General features: G+C 48.0%; 6 protein-coding genes across 6 annotated transcripts; 1 reads left to right on the top strand and 5 right to left on the bottom strand.

Annotated features, from left to right (window-relative positions):
* Positions 1-518: 518 nt before the first annotated feature.
* On the bottom strand, positions 519-1,734 carry E1B28_007762 (uncharacterized protein; the record flags this gene model as incomplete). The annotated part of the gene is made up of 3 exons (XM_043152534.1): positions 519-1,001; positions 1,057-1,355; positions 1,419-1,734. The coding sequence occupies 3 exons, from the start codon at positions 1,732-1,734 to the stop codon at positions 519-521; spliced, it is 1,098 nt and encodes a 365-aa protein (XP_043010620.1).
* Positions 1,735-2,981: 1,247 nt separating this feature from the next.
* E1B28_007761 (uncharacterized protein) lies at positions 2,982-5,938 on the bottom strand (the record flags this gene model as incomplete). Its single annotated transcript, XM_043152533.1, has 6 exons — positions 5,858-5,938; positions 4,550-5,807; positions 4,445-4,498; positions 3,929-4,378; positions 3,514-3,875; positions 2,982-3,458 (listed from the first exon to the last, which is right to left on the bottom strand). Exons 2-6 carry the CDS (start codon positions 5,781-5,783, stop codon positions 2,982-2,984), a joined length of 2,577 nt encoding a protein of 858 aa, XP_043010619.1. The 5' UTR covers positions 5,784-5,807; positions 5,858-5,938.
* A 2,006-nt stretch (positions 5,939-7,944) lies between these two features.
* On the bottom strand, positions 7,945-10,131 carry E1B28_007760 (uncharacterized protein). The gene is made up of 11 exons (XM_043152532.1): positions 9,821-10,131; positions 9,622-9,759; positions 9,454-9,570; positions 9,275-9,400; positions 9,131-9,218; positions 8,980-9,078; positions 8,888-8,918; positions 8,753-8,827; positions 8,332-8,688; positions 8,167-8,262; positions 7,945-8,094 (listed from the first exon to the last, which is right to left on the bottom strand). Exons 1-10 carry the CDS (start codon positions 9,876-9,878, stop codon positions 8,194-8,196), a joined length of 1,158 nt encoding a protein of 385 aa, XP_043010618.1. The 5' UTR covers positions 9,879-10,131; the 3' UTR covers positions 7,945-8,094; positions 8,167-8,193.
* A 612-nt stretch (positions 10,132-10,743) lies between these two features.
* E1B28_007759 (uncharacterized protein) lies at positions 10,744-14,553 on the bottom strand. Its single transcript, XM_043152531.1, has 11 exons — positions 14,160-14,553; positions 13,323-14,089; positions 13,165-13,261; positions 12,952-13,109; positions 12,579-12,884; positions 12,411-12,507; positions 12,124-12,354; positions 11,936-12,071; positions 11,626-11,880; positions 11,342-11,563; positions 10,744-11,269 (listed from the first exon to the last, which is right to left on the bottom strand). Exons 2-11 carry the CDS (start codon positions 13,704-13,706, stop codon positions 10,822-10,824), a joined length of 2,334 nt encoding a protein of 777 aa, XP_043010617.1. The 5' UTR covers positions 13,707-14,089; positions 14,160-14,553; the 3' UTR covers positions 10,744-10,821.
* Positions 14,554-14,886: 333 nt separating this feature from the next.
* E1B28_007758 (uncharacterized protein) lies at positions 14,887-16,805 on the bottom strand. Its single transcript, XM_043152530.1, has 6 exons — positions 16,092-16,805; positions 15,746-16,038; positions 15,587-15,685; positions 15,456-15,527; positions 15,304-15,385; positions 14,887-15,231 (listed from the first exon to the last, which is right to left on the bottom strand). Exons 1-6 carry the CDS (start codon positions 16,447-16,449, stop codon positions 15,062-15,064), a joined length of 1,074 nt encoding a protein of 357 aa, XP_043010616.1. The 5' UTR covers positions 16,450-16,805; the 3' UTR covers positions 14,887-15,061.
* Positions 16,806-17,170: 365 nt separating this feature from the next.
* E1B28_007757 (uncharacterized protein) lies at positions 17,171-18,274 on the top strand (the record flags this gene model as incomplete). The annotated part of the gene is made up of 1 exon (XM_043152529.1): positions 17,171-18,274. One exon carries the CDS (start codon positions 17,171-17,173, stop codon positions 18,272-18,274), a length of 1,104 nt encoding a protein of 367 aa, XP_043010615.1.
* Positions 18,275-18,322: the final 48 nt, after the last annotated feature.

The raw sequence follows: 18,322 nt of genomic DNA, 5'->3' as shown, positions 1-18,322 counted from the left end.
ACGACAATTCAGAAAGGTCAAATGAACTCGGGTGACTTCAATCTCCCGAATACACTTCAATCACCGTCCCAACGTTAGGGAAATAAAGTCCTTATTCCGACATGAAGAAAAGGAACGTAGCAACGCAACGACGATCGCCTCCTGTACTCGTGCCAGCCATAGAGTCTCCTCACGATGCGGTAGAAGGGAACCCGCGAACGCCATCTAACCAAGCAGCTAACAGCAGCTAATTCGGTTGGACCGTTACGAGTCTGAGGTGGTACTGGTAAGGTGTTCACCTAAGGGAGATGGTTCTCGATCAGCTTTAAGCCGGTATCCTTGACATCGATATTTGAACCATTCATGAAGATATAGATATTCCATCATCTGGATTGTCATTTGGGACTTGCGAGCTGGAAACGCGGGGTTCTATAGTGCAGCATTCTATAGTAGTATTTACATTGTATATTGAAGCTTTGACACAAAATCAAACCGAAAACATATGGACTTACAAGTAAACAGAATACAAACGAAGGCAATCAGGGTGGGGTTGTGAACGATTTATGTTCCAACTCCTCTCGGTACTGCAGGATCAACTCTAATGACTCGCGTATGCCACGGTAAGCAAATAGGTGGAAATGTGTGGTAAACCATTCCTTCCTATCTTGGAAGTCAGTTCCTCTGGTTGTGTCCCAATCCTCTTGTAACGCTTCAATGCGGGAAAACCACTGGCCCAGAAATGGAGTCAACTGTCCTGCGATCGGGCTGAGCTTTCCTGTTCGTAGTGAAGTTTTAAGCTGCGGTAGCATAAGTGTCTTATGTAGGGCGCGTTCCGCCCACAGGCCTCGTGCCCAAAGCTCATCTTCTGACCTTGAGCTTTCATTGTGAGAGTTGAACATTACCGCCCATAATGTTACCCAGAAGAACGAATGCACGTCATCCACAGGAGATTGTAGATAGCCACGGCCGCGTAGTGTAGCCTTCAGGAGATTGATGGACATGAATTCTTCAGTACCCCGGGCCTGTCGGGATTTGACAATTGTAAGTTCTGCCATGCTAATCGAAGATTCCACTAACTGACGGTGAGTGAGAGTCATGGTCTTTGTCAACATAGGTCTTCCATTTGGCGGCCATATCGCCATCTACCAAGATACCCTTGCATTCGCTGGTGATCCCCAGCTTGACCAGCCTCTTGATCTCAGTTATATGTGACCGTACGGCCTTGCGCACTTCTTCGAGCTCGGAGCTTGTATCAATTCCTGAAAAAGGATCAATAATGTCGATTGTATTCATTTCTAGCCCCGGCTCCAGTCGGACGACGTTCCTGATACTGACGTTTCGGTGCATGAAACCGTTCTGATAGTACACCAACCATCCTGAAAGCAGCGTATCAGTGGGAACTCGAAAATCAACAAAGAAGTACTGATGCCGCGACGTACCGAGCAAAGCATGGCTTACTGACTCGAGGAGCGACCATGAGCTTGGAGTGTCGAGTAACGAACTACCCAACGATGCGTTGGAAAGATGGCATGTCACATCGCGATAGTTCGGCCGCTTTGCTGTATAACCGTCCCGCTTAGATTCTTGTTCACCGGGTGAAAAGATGAGGTTGAGGGCAGGAAAGCCGGAAGGTTCCCTCATTGCATAGGAGACGATATGAGCTTGTCTGCTATATGTTTGCTTATGTATCTTTGAGCACTCTTCTCGCTGAACGGATTTTGTAGGTGGTTCAAGGAGGGATGGTATGGCAAACATGCTAATAGGGGCCGACGGGGAACAAATTGGAACAAATTGCCACGCTTGAGCGCTTGAGCGCTTGAGCCATGGTCTTTTATTTATCTCTACACAAATGCTTCATTTTTTGGCAGTCTTCACCCCTACGTTCACGGCTCCTGCATACAAACGACCAGGAAGATGACGTTGCAAACAGACCTCCGAGTTTTCCTCCTCCCATGGCTACCATCTCCAATTTGAAGAAAATTCGCGCTGCAACTGCTTCACAAACCTCCCATCTCGATGCATGCCCACAACAAACCTCCGTATCAGTAGTATTCCTTGAGTATTTCTTAAACTCCCTTCGCACCCGATGACGCGTCGACGTGGATTTACCAAGGACAAACTTCACAGCTGTAAAAACTGAAACTTCTCTTCAGGTCAAGGCTCAACAGCACGCATGCATAATGTTCAGAGTCTGAAGAGCCGCCAAAGAGCCGCATTCCATTCGCAAAACTCGCCGATCTCTGATGAACGTTTTGTATGACAATGGGACCTGAATGAGTGTTGTCTGGAGACTTCTGAATTGTTTCTGAATTGTCGTACAAAAGTGAAGTTTGGAATATAATGGTCAGTCCTTGAGCCGCGAGCGCAATTAAACGTTGAAATTTGAAGACCCGTCTAACCATGTCTCTCAACAAGCCTAACTGATACAACGCTGCAGTCATTTTCTGCCTGGTATCTGTGCAGGAAAGCGTTTCGGACGTTCGACGGTTTGAATGACGTCGAAGAACCGGAGGATGAGGCAGAAGGCCAATTTGGTCTCGCAGTGGGGCATGATCAAATGAACTCGGGTGACTTCAATCTCCCAGATACACTTCAATTACCGTCCCAACGTTAGGGAAACAAAGTCGGTATGAGGATATTCCGACATGCTGTACTCGTGCCAGCCAACATATCGAAGTACTCACGATAGGGTGGAAGGAAACCCGCGAACGCCATCGAATCAAAACAGCTAACTCGGTTGGACCGTTTCGAGTCTGAGGTGGTACCGGTAAGGTGCTCACCTAAGGGAGATGGTTCTCGATCAGCTTTAAGCCGGTGTCCTTGACATGAAGATATAGATATTCCATCATGTGGATCGTCATTCGGGACTTGCGAGTTGGAAACGTGAATCTATAGTGCAGCATTCTATAGCAGTATTTACATTGTATATTGAAGCTTTGATACAAAGTCAAACCGAAAACATATGGACTTACAAGTAAACAGAATACTTGAAACGAAGGTAATCAGGGTGGGGTTGTGAACGATTTATGTTCCAACTCCTCTCGGTACTGCAGGATCAACTCTAATGACTCGCGTATGCCACGGTAAGCAAATAGGTGGAAATGTGTGGTAAACCATTCCTTCCTATCTTGGAAGTCAGTTCCTCTGGTTGTGTTCCAATCCTTTTGTAACGCTTCAATGCGGGAGAACCATTGGTCCAGAAATGGAGTCAACTGTCTTGTGATCGGGCTGAGCTTTCCTGTCGGTAGTAAATCTTGAAGCTCCGGTAGCATAAGTGTTTTATGTAGGGCGAGTTCCACCCACAGGCCTCGTGCCCAAAGCTCATTTTCTGACCTTGAGCTTTCATTGTGAGAGTTGAACATTACCGCCCATAATGTTATCCAGAAGAACGAATGCATGTCGTCCACAGGAGATTGTAGATAGTCACTACCGCGTAGTGTAGCCTTCAGGAGATTGATGGACATGAATTCTTCAGTACCCTGTCGGGATTTGACAATTGTCAGCTCTGAAATGCTAATCGAAGATTCCACTTACTGATAGTGAGTGAGAGTCATGGTCTTTGTCAAAGTAGGTCTTCCAATTGGCGGCCATATCGCCATCTATCAAGATACCCTTGCATCCGCTGCTTATTCCCAGCTTTTCGACCAGACGCTTGATCTCATCTATGTGCGACCGTGTGCTAGCGATGGCGTTTCGCACTTGTTCAGACTCCTTTTGCGACCGTGTGCCAGCGATGGCGTTTCGCGCTTGTTCAGGCTCCTTTAGTGATACATCTCTTTCTGGAAAAGGATCTACAATGTCGATTGTCTTCATTGCTAGCCCAGGCTCCAATCGGATGACGTTCCCAATACTGACATCTCGGTGCATGAAACCATTCTGATAGTACACCAGCCATCCTGAAAGCAATACATCAGTGCGAACTCGAAGGAGTACTGATGCCGCGACGTACCGAGCAAAGCATGGCTGACTGACTCGAGGAGCGACCATGAACTTGGAGTGTCGAGCAACGTACTACCCAACGCTCCGAAAAGATGGCATGCGGCATCGCGATAGTTCGGTCGCTCTGCTGAATGCCCATTCCACACATCCCACCATAGACTCTCATACTCAGATTCTCGTTCGCCGGGTAGAAAGATGCGATTCGAAACAAGGAGGCCAGAAGGTTCCCTCATGGTATAAGAAACAATATGAGAGGGAGTGCCAAAGGCACCAGAAGTAGCAGCGAGGAACTCGGCTTCAACAAACCCTTGGACATCGTCTGGCCAGCAGAACTTGAGAAGGAACGTATCGCAAGAATATCGCTGACCCAAAACCTCGTCGCTAAGTCCAGTTTTGCTGCCGTGCACCTTTATACCATGCGCAATTGACTGAGGAGGAGGACCTCCAGGTGCAATTGAACCTAGTTGAAGGTAAGCTCATCAAAAGGGGGAAAAAGACATCCAACGGTTCAGCAGTTACAACATACAAGTTGGTCCAGTCTCTGCGGGTTTTGAAGCATCGGTTCGAGGGTGCGAAAAACCTGCAACGAGACCATCAGTGAACATGAATATTACATCGAGAGCCTGTTTACCTGTAGGAAGTTTTTTCCGTGAGGTCGTCCCATGTTCCCCGTCCGATTTGCATTTGCCCCTAGCCCCCGGCTGAGACGTTGCTAGGCGGTCCTTTACCAGTCGTGTATTCGCCAACCTTGTTGAGCTCCTCAGCATCTGAGCGGCAGGTACAAGTGTAGAGGCTGATGTATGTTCAATGGCGACGTCAGACTTCGATACAATGCTGATAAGCGTTCCGCGAGTGCAGATACCAGGCGTGTGATGTAGAATCTTCTGTACTTGAGCCTTCAATGTCGGATTTCTCTGGGGATTAGGAATTGTATACTCCTTATCGGTTGAGAAGCAGCAAAAACCAGCGTGGTAATCCTCAGTCCACAACAACATCGTGAGGATCAACCGATATGCCTCTTTCCGTCCTGGTTCGGTAGTGAGGTTCAAATCGGTCGACGCGGTGCAACCGCCGCGATGGAAAATGAGAAATCGTAAATTCATATCGTTTTGATTGAATCCGAGGACGAGCGACCATGAACGAGTCGGACTCGCACTGAACAAGCAGCATCCGTACACAGCAGCTCGTGGCAACAAATGGCTCCACGAAGGTCCTACCACAACCGGTATCTCCACTTGCAAGACATTATGACCTTCCACAATACCCCAGGACGACTTCTCTTCCTCTTCCAGACCGCGGCCACCTCCAAAATACAGCTTAGAGGGTTTCACGTCGTCTGTACCATCCACCATGCATCTGTCATACTTCACAAATTGAAGTTTGTGGTACAGTCGATGGGCAAATTCGGGAACGTCTTCGTACTTTCCATATCTTTGAGCGTCGTTTAGGGCGCGGTTACAGTGTTCGATGCCTTTGTTCAAGAAAGTGGCGAGAGGAGGGTAGTATTCCTTCTCGGTGTCTGTAGTAGGCCATTCGGGTATAGGAGAGGGAAGAGAATTGACAGCTGTTTGAAGTGCATGCTCAAAGAAGGGGTCGTCGACCAAAAACTTGCAACACTTCTTTGCGTCCTCAAAGCACTTGACATCCTCTGGCTGAAACTTGACTTCCAACTGCTTTGGCGAGAGCATATGCGAGATATCAGAAGCATTGAATACCCAAGTGTTGTGCGCGATCTCATTTTGACAATACTCCATCATGTCTTGGCTTTGAAGTAGAGTTTCGTCCGATGTATTACCGCCTGAAGTACGATGTGTCGCCTGCGATGAAACGTTTTTGTAAGGTGTCGAGGAGGCTCCACCAGTCATGATGGATTGCCTGCTCTATATTTCCTTGTGAATGTTTTTGAGAACAACCCTCGCGCTGACGAAGAAAGTCCTACCCTGTAGGTGATTCAAGGAGGGGTTCGAAATGTAAACATACCGGCCGCTACCCGTCCTCAACACCGGCGTTGATAAAACAATACGCTCCTCCATGGTTCCAAATGAACAGCAAAACTTGAGACTTGCTTGAGACAAGTCTATAACGAGTGAACGAGCTTGCAATTGGTTTGCCAGTCCCACTCCCACGTGTTCGTGAGTACACTCTTTACACTCCAACCGTTACAGTATTCAGTGGCTTCGATCTCGCACTCCCAGTGGTTGGGTATTATCGGGTTTCAATCCGCGATATGAGTATTACAGATTATGGAAATGGGCCGTTTGAGGAAACGTGGCAAGCATCTATGGCGTTGTGCATTTCAATCTCTCCATTACACGACTTGGGCAACCGTTTGAGTCTTCTTCTTTGCGTACTAAAGTTCAAAACTTCCTAGTCTCTTCCGTGTAGCGAGTAAAATGGCCCTCGAAAGATAAATAGTTTTGGCACAAAGCCATCGACACGCTCGGATCCACCACTCGCAACGCAGAACGGAAGCAGGGAAGCGAAAAAAGTCTGGTTACTGCGAACGCTGCGATGGTCCGAAGTTTTAGAGCCAGAAACGGGCTGGAGGTCTTGCTTTGGACGATTGCTGTTGGGATGAGACCACAGTTGGAGAGGTTCCGAAGTTGTGTGAGTGGAATGTTTCGTGCGGTTTGATTTACCATCCATCGAGAATATCACGAACGTGATCATCAAGTATCTACTCAAATGATTCAAGTTGGACGTTGTTCCTTTTTTTGACTTCTCTCGATTTTCAATCATGATGATCGGCATATACTGATTACTGGCATTCAGAGGAGAACCGGAACATGGACAGACACAGGTCCTCAACACCCAACCGGCAGCGAAGTAGAGAGAGTGGGATTGGGGCCGACGAGCGTTGGAGGCAACACGTTCGATACGAAATCTTCTCTGCTTCCTCCTGCAGGTTGAGGATTATCAACTTCCCAACTCCTGTTCATACACAGATGCTGGATTCTCCACGGCCATCTCGCAGGGGGGGGGGCTTACAACAAGACCCGGTCCGTGTGAGATGGATATCTCGCTAACACCCTCAAAGTCATCAACTGGGATCGGAGGGTCTGGCGTAACATCAGCTCGAGATACCATGGCGGTATTTTACTCGACACGTTTTTTTGTGGCGTTCAGAAGCTGCTCATGGAAGAAGGGATGAAGGTAAGCTTCTGGTCTGTTTTTGATCGCGTCGTGGCTCGTAAATCAATAGTCTGAACTCTGTCTCTAAGCTACTGTCTGTTGGTTGGAAGTTTTGTTCGAGGACGACAAATACCAGAGGAAGAGTAACCTTTGGAGAACACTACACGAAGAAGTGGAATCAGTCATCAATAATGTGAATCGGAGCACGCTGCCACAAATCGGGAAGTGTCTATCCGCTGGCGTGTTATTGCCCTCCCCGCGGACGCGTATTCGTACTGTGTACCCTTAACCATCCGCAAAACTTTTCACTTCCAACTGGTTTTTTTGAAAGGCGTATCTGATACTCCTTCTATTCTGCTAGATTCTGCTAGATTTCATTTCTGTCGCCTGAAGATATGTTATCAGGCTCTGCATCTGCCAGGGGGACGTTAATGTGAAAGTGCCGAAGGAAGCAGCGCCGAAGATTTATAAGATATCGGCCAACTCTTCCATGTCAAGACAAGGCCAGGTACCAGATATTTCAGATGCGGCTGAAGTACGAGCCGTTTCGGAGGATGTTGGAAGAAGGCAAGGTGAGAATGAACCTTAAGATTTGGCGAAGGTTGAGAAGCTCTGGTCGGTAGTACAGGGGTAGTTGTCGATCATCATCCTGTTACTCCTCGGACCCCCTGATATTGATATCTATATTCTTGTCTTGAGGTGGAAATTCTCCCCCGAGTTTTTCCTTTGCAGATTCCGCGTAGGGTTGATCATACCTCATCATCGTGTGTGCAGCCGGATATATTCTCAAGTGGCGGACTAAATTGAAGGTACACAGTCAGCTACCTTCCGATAAAATCGTTCCTTGTGATTTGCCCGGTGTATTTATAGCGGTGCATTCTTAGTTACAGAGTTACGCGCTTGAGCTCGGAAAGGATTTATTCGTAGCAAGCTTACAACTTGGTACGTAGTCGACGTAATACCGCTTTGGCACCCGCAGGGACTCTTCACAACTGAAACGACAAACGGGAAGGTTGATTGCATTGATCAAATAAATAAAGAAGACTGTAGTCATGAACCAACGTCAGATTGTGTGACTCGGAGTTGGCAGAATGAAGACGCCACCGTACTACAGACCTGCTAGTGGATGACAAATACTTTGAATCAAATGCCTGGTTTGGACGGGGGTATTGCACTTTCCCCGTCGACTTGACAGTGAGTGCTAACATTTACCTGTGAAGTCATTGTACATTTCGCTGTTCAGTATCACCAATGCAAAGATATGATCTAGAGGATACTCGCCTCTATTGGGAGCTGTTTGTCTTGTCTCGGTGTTTCGGTGCGTTTCAGAACCCTAGACACCGACTTGAAGATCCCCTGGCTTGGAGGTGGAGATGCTAGCCTGGAACCCTTGTACTGACCGATACTCATAGCACGACGTTGCGAATTTTTGGTCGAGTGATCGGCAGAGTGCAGCTCTTGTAGAAGGTTGCACGTCGCAGTCTCCGGAGTGTTGCCAACAAAGGCATTCGACGCTCCGCGACCCGTTGGTTTGGGAAGACTGAACATAAGTTCCACATCGTCTGAGCCAATGGGGGCTCCTTGTCTTCGATGCCTTGGGATCGTGGCCCAATACAAGGCAAGAGCATTTACGATGACCTGGAAACGATCGTTGATCGTTGAGATGGCGTTTACTATGTGAACGGGTAGAAGTGTGACTCACATCCGCCCCACAGCTTCCTAAGCATACCCATCCATATTCCCTACCATGTCGTGCGGTAAGGATGGCGATGTTCACCTTAGGGGTTATACCGCGTTAGTCCTTTATTCGTCTGCTCCACAGACGGAGAAAACTTACTGTTGAGGTGGTGAGGGAAGCAATAGCCGCACTGTCAGAAAGCAATATGAGCGGGGGAAAGAAATAACGGGGAACGAAAAGGAAATACGAACATGAGAGTTCGCACTGCGAGCCTCTTAACATTTGGGCTCAGATGACCATTCTTTAGGAGCGGCCACAAGAAGAGAGCCGTTAAGAAGAGGTTTATGTAGCTGTTGCAAGACGTCAGCAACATCCCACCACATATAACCAGGGAGTTCTCACAGGTCATAGCTCAACAAAGGAATGGAAGCGAGTGGTTTCAGACCTATCACGCACGCTTGATCTTCTGTTCTCAGTTCTGAAATACGCCCTTTTGTACAGTCAGTAAACACGCTCCAAGTCGCCGCGATCGAGCTGTAGGCTTACCTATGACTAATAGCACGATGACAGCAAAATAGGGAGCGACTGTCAAATAGCATAATATGTCCACAAGAGACTTAAAGCGGGTAGTGGTTGCCCCGGCGGGAGTCCAAACAATATGAACCCTCTCGACTGGTAGGAAGCTTAGCATGGGTAAGCTTGACTCAAAGTTGAACAAAACTTACTCAAAAAGCAGTATATCAGAAGTTTCGAGGTTGCATAGCATGCAATGCAAAGAAGAATCGCGCCGTGGCAGATGGAATGGGTCACGTCCAATCCAACTCCAAATATAAGAACACCACCTTGTGAGATATGTTTAATCCTCGCCCACCACGACTAGTCCGTAGACTCACCGATACACAGGAATGCCCAAGATTCGAGGAAGATGAGGAGGAGGCAAAGACGTGACCAAGGCAATGCAAAAATTCCGGAGACAGATAAATCTACGGCGGCAAGCCTTCTCGAGAGGCAATGAGTAACGACCGTAACACCTAGAACGCGTGTATTAGTGTTGATTAGAACCGCAAATCACCTTTGAGAGTCGAGACGTACCCAAAAAATGTATCAATGAGCTCAAAACTTGCATTCCAATAGAGGGGAACAACTCCATTGTAGGCTCTTCGGAGACAGACTGAGCTTTTTCAACAAAAATATTCGGAGCGCCTGTTATATACGCCCCATTTATACGACAGAATGCGATTGATGTCGATGAGGAATAGGGAGGATAAATTGCCCTAAACCTTTCTTGTGCGGACAAGAAAGCCAGGAAGGCAGTCCGAAACCCCTTGGGCCCTACATACTTGTAGGCTGATTGCGAAAGATGTGGCGCTCGATCTTGGTCCACACATGAAGGGGGAGTGAGAGAGCCGTGGGAGCACGTGCACGACTCCGCGGCGAGTCGACCCCTTTCCTCTTTCAGATGTTTCTGGCTCTGAAATTAGCTGTACTCGGTGCAGAAGGATCAGGTTTGTTGCGGTGGAATGGGGAATAGGGGCGTGTCACAGTATCGTGCCGGAAACAGCTGGCTACATGTCAAAGGCAGCTTCGGACCATACTTTCTCATTTTCTTCCCCCGATCTTCGACAACGACGAGGTATTGGATATGACAGGTACATTTACCTTTTACTTCCGGTGATCACCATGGAAAATTAATTTTGTAGAGGTCATTCCGAAATTCGTCCATATTGGTAGTGGCTTTACACGTCCTTCTTGGTTGGGGGCTTCAAGGTCATACGCTGTTGATACATATATAGTGGTATACGCTTTCCAACCCCGAAGTAAACCTGGTCGGTACCTGTCAGATTTATTTCCGAAACATAAAGCACACGATTGTTTGCATTTTAGGATATGGTTACGATCAAAACGGGTTCGTCCTCGTACCTCGGACGTTCTCCGATTAGCCGCTCATCTAATCGTGCGAATTAGTTTCCCTTTTTAATCTATCCCTCTGTCCAGTCATCACGTGGATGTTGGAAGGGTTATTGACAATGAATTCGAATTGCAAATCTCTACTAGGGGGAGAGAGGGATACGACACTCTACTAGTGAATGTCCCTAATTTTTTTCTCCCCCCATGCTCAACCTCTGTGCACAATCAGTTAACCCCTTCGTCTCCCGTTTCAACCATTCGTCGGTCAAAGTTCGAATCATCTCAATCCCTTCCCAATCGTCCATCTTCACCATAATGTCCTCATACGTCAACTTCTCGTCCTTTGTCGAACCAAACCATCCCTTCACCGTTTTCCCAACCCAATCCTTGTCTGACAGCTGCTTGCTCAAGTTGAATCGCCAGTACTTCTCATCCCCACTCCGCGGAAGAATCGAGGAAAACTTCATAACTTGGAGATGTGCACGTTCACTATTGGTAGCGATACTAACAAAGTCCTTGACAGACGATAATCCTGTTCCAAATTGCATTTCGGGTGGTATACCAGTCCCTAGACTGAGGAGACAACCGATGGTGCGGTCTTTCCCAAAGACGGCGGGTATGTCGGCGATGAGTCTGTAAGAAAAGTGTCAACAGATGAAAACCTGTCGTGCAACATACAACAAAGTGATGTAAGAAAAAACTCACTCAAGAACCGGATTGTTCCACCCAAGTCCACCATCAACAAACACCTTCCCGTTATTCTCAAAACTTTTAAAGAAGACGGGTGCAGCAGAGGTCGCTCGAGCGGCTTTCCAAATAGGCCAGCCAGTGTATTCGGAAGGAACACTTGGACCGACATCGTAGCTGCGCAGATGAACGGCGGTGTTTCCGTCTTCCACCTTACTGGCCAATGCAGCCATCACGAGCCTATAGAGATAAAGATTCACATTAGCTGCTTTGATAACGGCTTTAACCCGCCTTCCACTCACACTTTACATTCCGGGTCCCCAGAGGTTTCAGTCAACTGAGCTTCAGGATCTCCGAGTTTCTTGGCTACATACTCCCGGATGGCGTCTTCAAGAGGTTTCGCTTCATACAGATAGGAACCAGAAATAAAAGCAGTGCCCTCGTGTCTAATGATATACCCCGACTTGTGTTCGAATACCCGTTTTGTTATCTCGTTATAGGCGGCCTCGCATTCTTCGACGGTCATATGGAGTCGCCCCAACATTAGGGCAATCAGACTAGCATTTAGATGAATCATTCAGACATGCCCATGAAGTATGGTAAACGACTCACCCTCCGGTGCTAGTGCCAGCCATCATATCAAAATACTGCCATGGTTGGATATCTGGTTTGTTTTCGATCTCGGCAACCTTCTCCATAATCCTCTTCAAGATGCGGAGGGAAGAAACCCCACGAACACCTCCGCCATCTAACCGCCAACCCGGTCAATTTACTAGTCGAGATTGACTAAGGAAGCTTACCGAGAGATAAAAGCCGGAGTGGTCGCTTCTCATAAGGTGGTGGTGGATCATCGGTGATCAGCTGGTCAGCTCGAGCTTCGGCAGAGAGCAGTGAGACCGTTGCAGAACGGTACACTGGTTCGTCGTTGGGAGAAACCTCTCTATAGAACCGATTGATTGCGTCCTGGACTTCTCGGTAGGCGTGGTCAGCTTTAGCGACATCGGGAACGTGGACAGGTTTAGGCTTTGAATCTATCATGGGCTGTAAGTAAAGAGCACCTCGGAACACTGCGAGAAACGTTACATGCCAGAATGGGAGAGGCGGACGACTAGTTGGCCAAACTCTGCGTAGTTCTCCCAGCCAGGGAATTGAGCACATACACGAACGCCGATTACATCTCCAGGCTAACAGGAACCAGGCATTGACATTAGCGCTTCAGGAAGCACGGGCAGATGTAGTAAGGACGCAAGCATACCTCAAGGGAGCCCTTGATCTGGATAATTTCTCTAGCCCTCAGCTGCTCTTTATCCTCCTCGTCAAAAAGCTGGCCTTGATGACCATACTCATCGATGAATTTCGACCCGTTACTGTGGCTAAGCCAAACTAAGCTGACACCCGTTTCAGTCTTTGGGACGGTGTCGGTGGGCTTCTTGAGGATAACGATGTCAAACCAACTGAAAGAGTCGCCCTTCTTGACCTCTAATGTCCGGTCAAGCTGGTAACGCGACTTGGTAATGAGTTGAACCGCCTCCAGCCTGTTGATGTAATCTTGATCCAAAGCCTATTTATTGAGAGGGTGCTGGTCAGTTCTCAAGCGGCCATAGACGGAATGGGGTTTGGTGAAATACCGGAGTGGTGAACCATATCTTCGATTGCAACTCATTATTCACAGCTTTGACGACACAGCTGCTCGTAGAAACAAAGCTGTAAGAACCGTCAACGATGTGAGGGGCGAGCGTCGGAACAACGTCAGACGTCAAAGTCCAGAAATGAGGCGTGAACAGGTCTGGAGGTATCATGAGTGAGGCGGAAAAAAATCCTTGGCTTTGAAAAAAACCCACCTTCGTTGAGGACTCTGGCAACAATATACCCACTCTTTGCCTTGTTTTCCCAGCCAGAGAATCGAGCACAGACTCGAACCGCCAACACATCGCCAACCTTGAAGAAGAAAAAGTGAGCTATCATAACCGCATTGAGATGATCGTTGGAGATTCGTTACCTCCAAGTTTGCCAGCAATTGTGAACGACGATCGAACACCACACCAAAATGCCTGGTAAAGCCAGCCAAGTCTCCTAGCTTGTTATTGTGACTACGCCAAGCCAACTCCTTCCCTTCTTTGTTGACCCTGGGTTGAGTCGCGTTCTCGCCGGGCAAGATGACGAGCTCAAACCAAGTCCAATTGCCGGATGCTCGTTTATCGACCCAGCCCTGGTCTTGGGAGTCGGTACAAAGCTGTAACTGCGTGACACGGTAGCAGAAGTTGCGTTCGAGGGGCTTGCTTTTGAACCAGATCTGCGAGGCGGCAGAGTCGTCGACACCCTTAACGAGGCATTCTTTTTCGGATTTGAGCCAAGCATGCTCTGGGATCTCGGTAGGTGCCATGAAGGAGTATTACAATCGGGGGTTTAGACGAAGGCTTGATGAGGTTTAAGAAGAAATGATGGGGAAGGGCCTAAAGAAAGGTCGGTTTTTATAGGCCACCAGTTATCGACTGCGAACGGGCTTTGGTCAGATTAGTGTTGAGGTCAGAATTCTAGGACTTGAGTTTCCGTTTCCACTGATATGCGAAGTCGACGACAGCTGCGATCTTGAAAGTGTGAGCCGTCAGGTACATGGTTGCTGTAATATGCCCTTCCCGCCCCGTGCGAATTGTTGATGAGGAGACCTCGACTATTAGTAGAAATAAACATCCGAATCTATGTTTTGGCCCTACAGCAAACGATGGTGTTCTGATGGTAAGGTGTGACCAGTAGCTACAACGCGCTCTGATGGAAATTTTTCAATGCCATAAATGTCATTTCGCATTTTATTATTACTAGGAAGTATGTAACGTACCTGAGAACCCATTGAACGTTGAACCTCAGCAGGCTTGCTCGCAACGTCGAACACGAGTTTCAAGCTGTACAAGCCGCTCGATGACCTGTACTATTGAGTCGCAAAAGATCATCTATCTCCCTGGATGAATGTCGATGCTGTCGTTCATAGAGAATGATGCGAAATTTTCTGTCCTGTGTGTTGAATGGACTCGAGCATCCTTAGCTTCAACTCTACACTGCCATATGTTGAGGTTCCTGCTTCGAAGCTCCAAGGCGCGCACGTTGAGTTTGGATCTTGGAACAAGAGCAAAGTTGCGACCCAACGGACTCGTGCATCATGTGCATCATGGTGAGGAGACGGTACACCGTAATTTGGCGGTGGGTGTGGAAGTGCAGATAAAAAAAGCGCCCGTGGTAATGTTGTAACGAACCATCCCGTCAGTTTCACAATCACCGTACATGTATATTGCATGAAATGACAGGAATCAAGAACTACAATATGTCTGTCAAGCGGTACCCAGTTGCATGGATATACCAGTCTAAACTTCCCGAACTTGAATCCTCGATGCAAAAAGTTTTGATCGCCAGCTGCTTAGCTCTGAAGCTCAGAATGTTCCTGTTCCTTTCATCTTTGATCTGAAAGAGACGTTACCTTCTGACAATTTAAGGTACCAGGGAGGAGGAGGAGGGTGGCTTCGGCGGCGGGGATTCTGTAAATTCTTGCAGCGAGCGACTATCCCATGACAGTGAAAACCTTTGAGGGGATACGACGATAAACCCAACCCAATGTATATGGCGAGCACGTTGCTATCCCGAATCAAGGCAAATAGATTCAAGGAAAGAGGTGTCCAGAATCTTATCAACATTACCTATCTTAACCTATCAATCTATTTATTACTGCCAATCAGGATACAATCCCTCCTAATTTCTCCTAGTTTGCATTACAGGTGGTGCCGCGTTTCTTGATACTTGAACCCAATAAACAAGGGATTCAGGAACATTAGCCCCAGCATCAACAGCAACATTCACGCCGCCTCCAAGCCCAACCGTACGTGCCTCGACAGGTTCGGTAATCATTGCGAGTTTCCCATCTGAAAGAACGAAGTCCAGAAATTTGAGATTCAGTATATCTGTTACGGACAGGGATATTTTTTAGGCCTTACTATTTGTGAAACGACCAAAAGCCCAGTGGGTATAGTTAGTGACCACGAAGAATTTGCATTGTTCATAGCAGACGTCGTGTATCTATAACCGTGAAGGCAATCAGAGCCATGTTAGAGGAGTAAAGCAGTTCGAAATGACGAAGGGTGCTTACCACCGCCCAAAGCTTATCTGATGTGGAATCCGCCGGATTGACGGGAAGGGAGTCAAGTATGTTCGCCGGAAACTAAGTCATGTACACAATGAGAGGAAGCAGACATTTATTGTTTTGGTTGAGAAACGTACGTTTCTAGCCCATGTAAATCGTTTGAAAGCTTTCAAACTAAATTCCCAAGGAGGTACGACAATGACAACTATCGGGATAGCTTCAAAGAGATTCGGGCACTGGGAGGAACCAAAGATCAGTCTTTCTTTCTCAAGACGATGAGGAGACCATGGACTTGCCATCGCGAGAATATCCCATCTAGCGTTATGGGCGGTACATAGATGTGAGGCTCGATGAAATTGCATGTCATTGAAGAGAGGCGCATCTACAGGCATCCGCTCGATAACTCGGATGCATTCGCAGACGGTCTTGAGTACGTCTTCTTCGATCGTGGCAAGCAGTTGATCGACGCCGTCGATGTAGGAATATCGTTCAATGTCGTCCTCATCTAACTCGGCAAATCCGTCCGAAGGAAGTCTTAGACGCGACGCTTCCTTTGTACCAAAATGATGAGCCGGAAGCGTGTCGATATCTAGAATGAATTCGTCAGTGTTGCTTTGAGATGGGGGGGGGGAAAACACAAACAACTCCTGACACTTCGTGAAAAGTTCCACTTGTCATAGGTTTCAACGTCTTCCAACACCCGACTGCCTTCGGGCCTCTTCATTTCAGAGTGTTCGGGCCATGGAGTTATGAATTTAGGGGTCGTGCCGACAGGAATTTGGCCGAAGCGTAGACATGCTGGTAGGGCCGAGTGTCGAAGGTATTTTCGCAACATCACAGCTGGGAGAAATGCGGTTTCGGTTTCGGTCTGCATGGTGGCATCGTCGAAAGCGTCGCGTTCACTGGGCGGTATCGAGGACAACGGGAACCGCTGAGGCGTCGGAAAAGAGTCTTCGGAAGGGTGGCGAGAGGGACCGTCGTTCGCGTTCATTGCCATCATGGGTGTAGGTGGAGGTGAGTAACAAAGAACCCTTTGTGCTTTTATATCAGGTTCAATTGTGGCATTGTCTTGGTTTCCAATTGTTAAACTATCCCCATCGATTATTCCAGACTTGGATGTTAAAAGGCCGCAAGAATAACGCCCAAGCTGAACTACTGGCTACGAATCTCGATGACTGGGCTTGGGTTTTGTTTTTGTTGCACAATTGTGAATTTGCCGAGGAAAATTTGATCTCCATTCTAGATGAGGAGCAGTGGTGATGGAGGTTATTCTTGTTGTCTTTTCGAGCCTAGCAGATACTCGACAACGAGAAACGAGGAGGAAGGAACAAGAAAAAGGAAAGAAAATTAAGAGGCACGGGCCAAATGAAGCCGGTCCGCTTCCGGTCCGGGTAATATCACTCTTGGACTAAATCTGGTACTGTAAGTAAGGCTGCTTCGGTGACCATACCATTTCTCCCCGGGCCTTCCCCGAGAGACGGCCGTGGAGAATCCAGGCGTCGAGGAGTCGATAAGCCTCAGAACTTGGGAATGGCGGGGAAAAGCAGAGAAATTCAGCCCAATGCCGCCCTTTCGCGGCCCGTTAAACACGATCAGTCACAGCGTTACCGTGTTGCCTTTCTCTTAACGTCGTCCGTGAACCACTACAAGGGTAGATTTTCCTTCATTTGCGCGAACATTGTTCTCCAATGTTATCACCAGGAAGCATATAGCAGGCAGTCATGAGTGACACGACCTCGACACCCCACAAGAAAAATTCGTCGCACAGGGGGGTGCATCGCGCTGGAGGTGGTACAGCAGACCAAACCCCGCCTCAAAGCCAAGCCGAGATGATGGAGTATTGTCAAGATGAGATCGCGCACAACACTTGGCAATTCGAGGCGTCCAGTATCTCGCACATGCTCTCTCCAAAGTCGTTGAAGAACAACGTCCCACCAGAAGATATTAGGTGCTTCGAGGACGCACAGAAGCATTGCAAGTTTTTGGTTGACGCTCCCTTCTTTGAGCCTGCACTTGAAACTGCTGTCAAATCTCTTTCTCCCTCCGAATGGCCTTCTAGTGACGCCGAGAGGGATTACTACACGCCTCTCGCCAATTTTCTGAATGATTGCATCCAAAAATGCAACAACGCCCTAAACGCTCAGAAATCTGACAGAGGCGTTCCCGAATTTGCCCGTCGACTGTACGGCAAGCTCAAATTTGCTGTGTACGACAGACCTATGCTGGATGGTATAGACGGTGCAGCAGCCGTGAAGCCTAATTTAGGAAGTAGCCGGAATTTGCAAGAGGGAGTAAAGTTGTCTTGGGGTGCTGTGGAAGCTAAAGGTGTCCGGCAAATGGATGTTCCAGGCGAAGTAAAACTCCTGTGGAGCCAGTTGTTGGCGCAAGCGGCTGTGTACGCACGTTACTTGTTCAGTGCGAGCCCAACTCGTACATGGTCGCTCGTCCTGGGATTCAATCAAAAAGAAAAAAATCTACGATTTCTCATTTTCCATCGTGGCGGTTGCACCGCGTCGACCGATCTGAACCTTACCACCGAGCAAGGACGGAAAGAGGCATGTCGATTGATCCTCACGATGTTGTTGTGGACTGAGGATTACCACGCTGGCTTTTGCTGCTTCTCCACCGACAAGGAGTATGCGATTCCTGGTCCCGAGAGAGACCCGACATTGTTTTTGAAAGCTCGAGTGGAGAAAAATCTACATCACACGCTTGCTGTCTGTACTCGCGGAACTCTTGTCAGCATTCTATCGAAGTCCGCTATTGACCCTACACCACTGCACCATCTGCACCACCTACACTTGTACCTACCAATCGGGCGCTGAGGACATCGGTAAGATTGGCGAATAAACATCAAACATCAAACCGACCGA

This window comes from Marasmius oreades, chromosome 4, assembly GCF_018924745.1.
Source record: "Marasmius oreades isolate 03SP1 chromosome 4, whole genome shotgun sequence".
Taxonomy (NCBI): Eukaryota; Fungi; Basidiomycota; class Agaricomycetes; order Agaricales; family Marasmiaceae; genus Marasmius; species Marasmius oreades.
The sequence above is the reverse complement of the archived record's forward strand: the minus strand, read 5'-3'. Positions and strand labels throughout refer to the sequence as shown.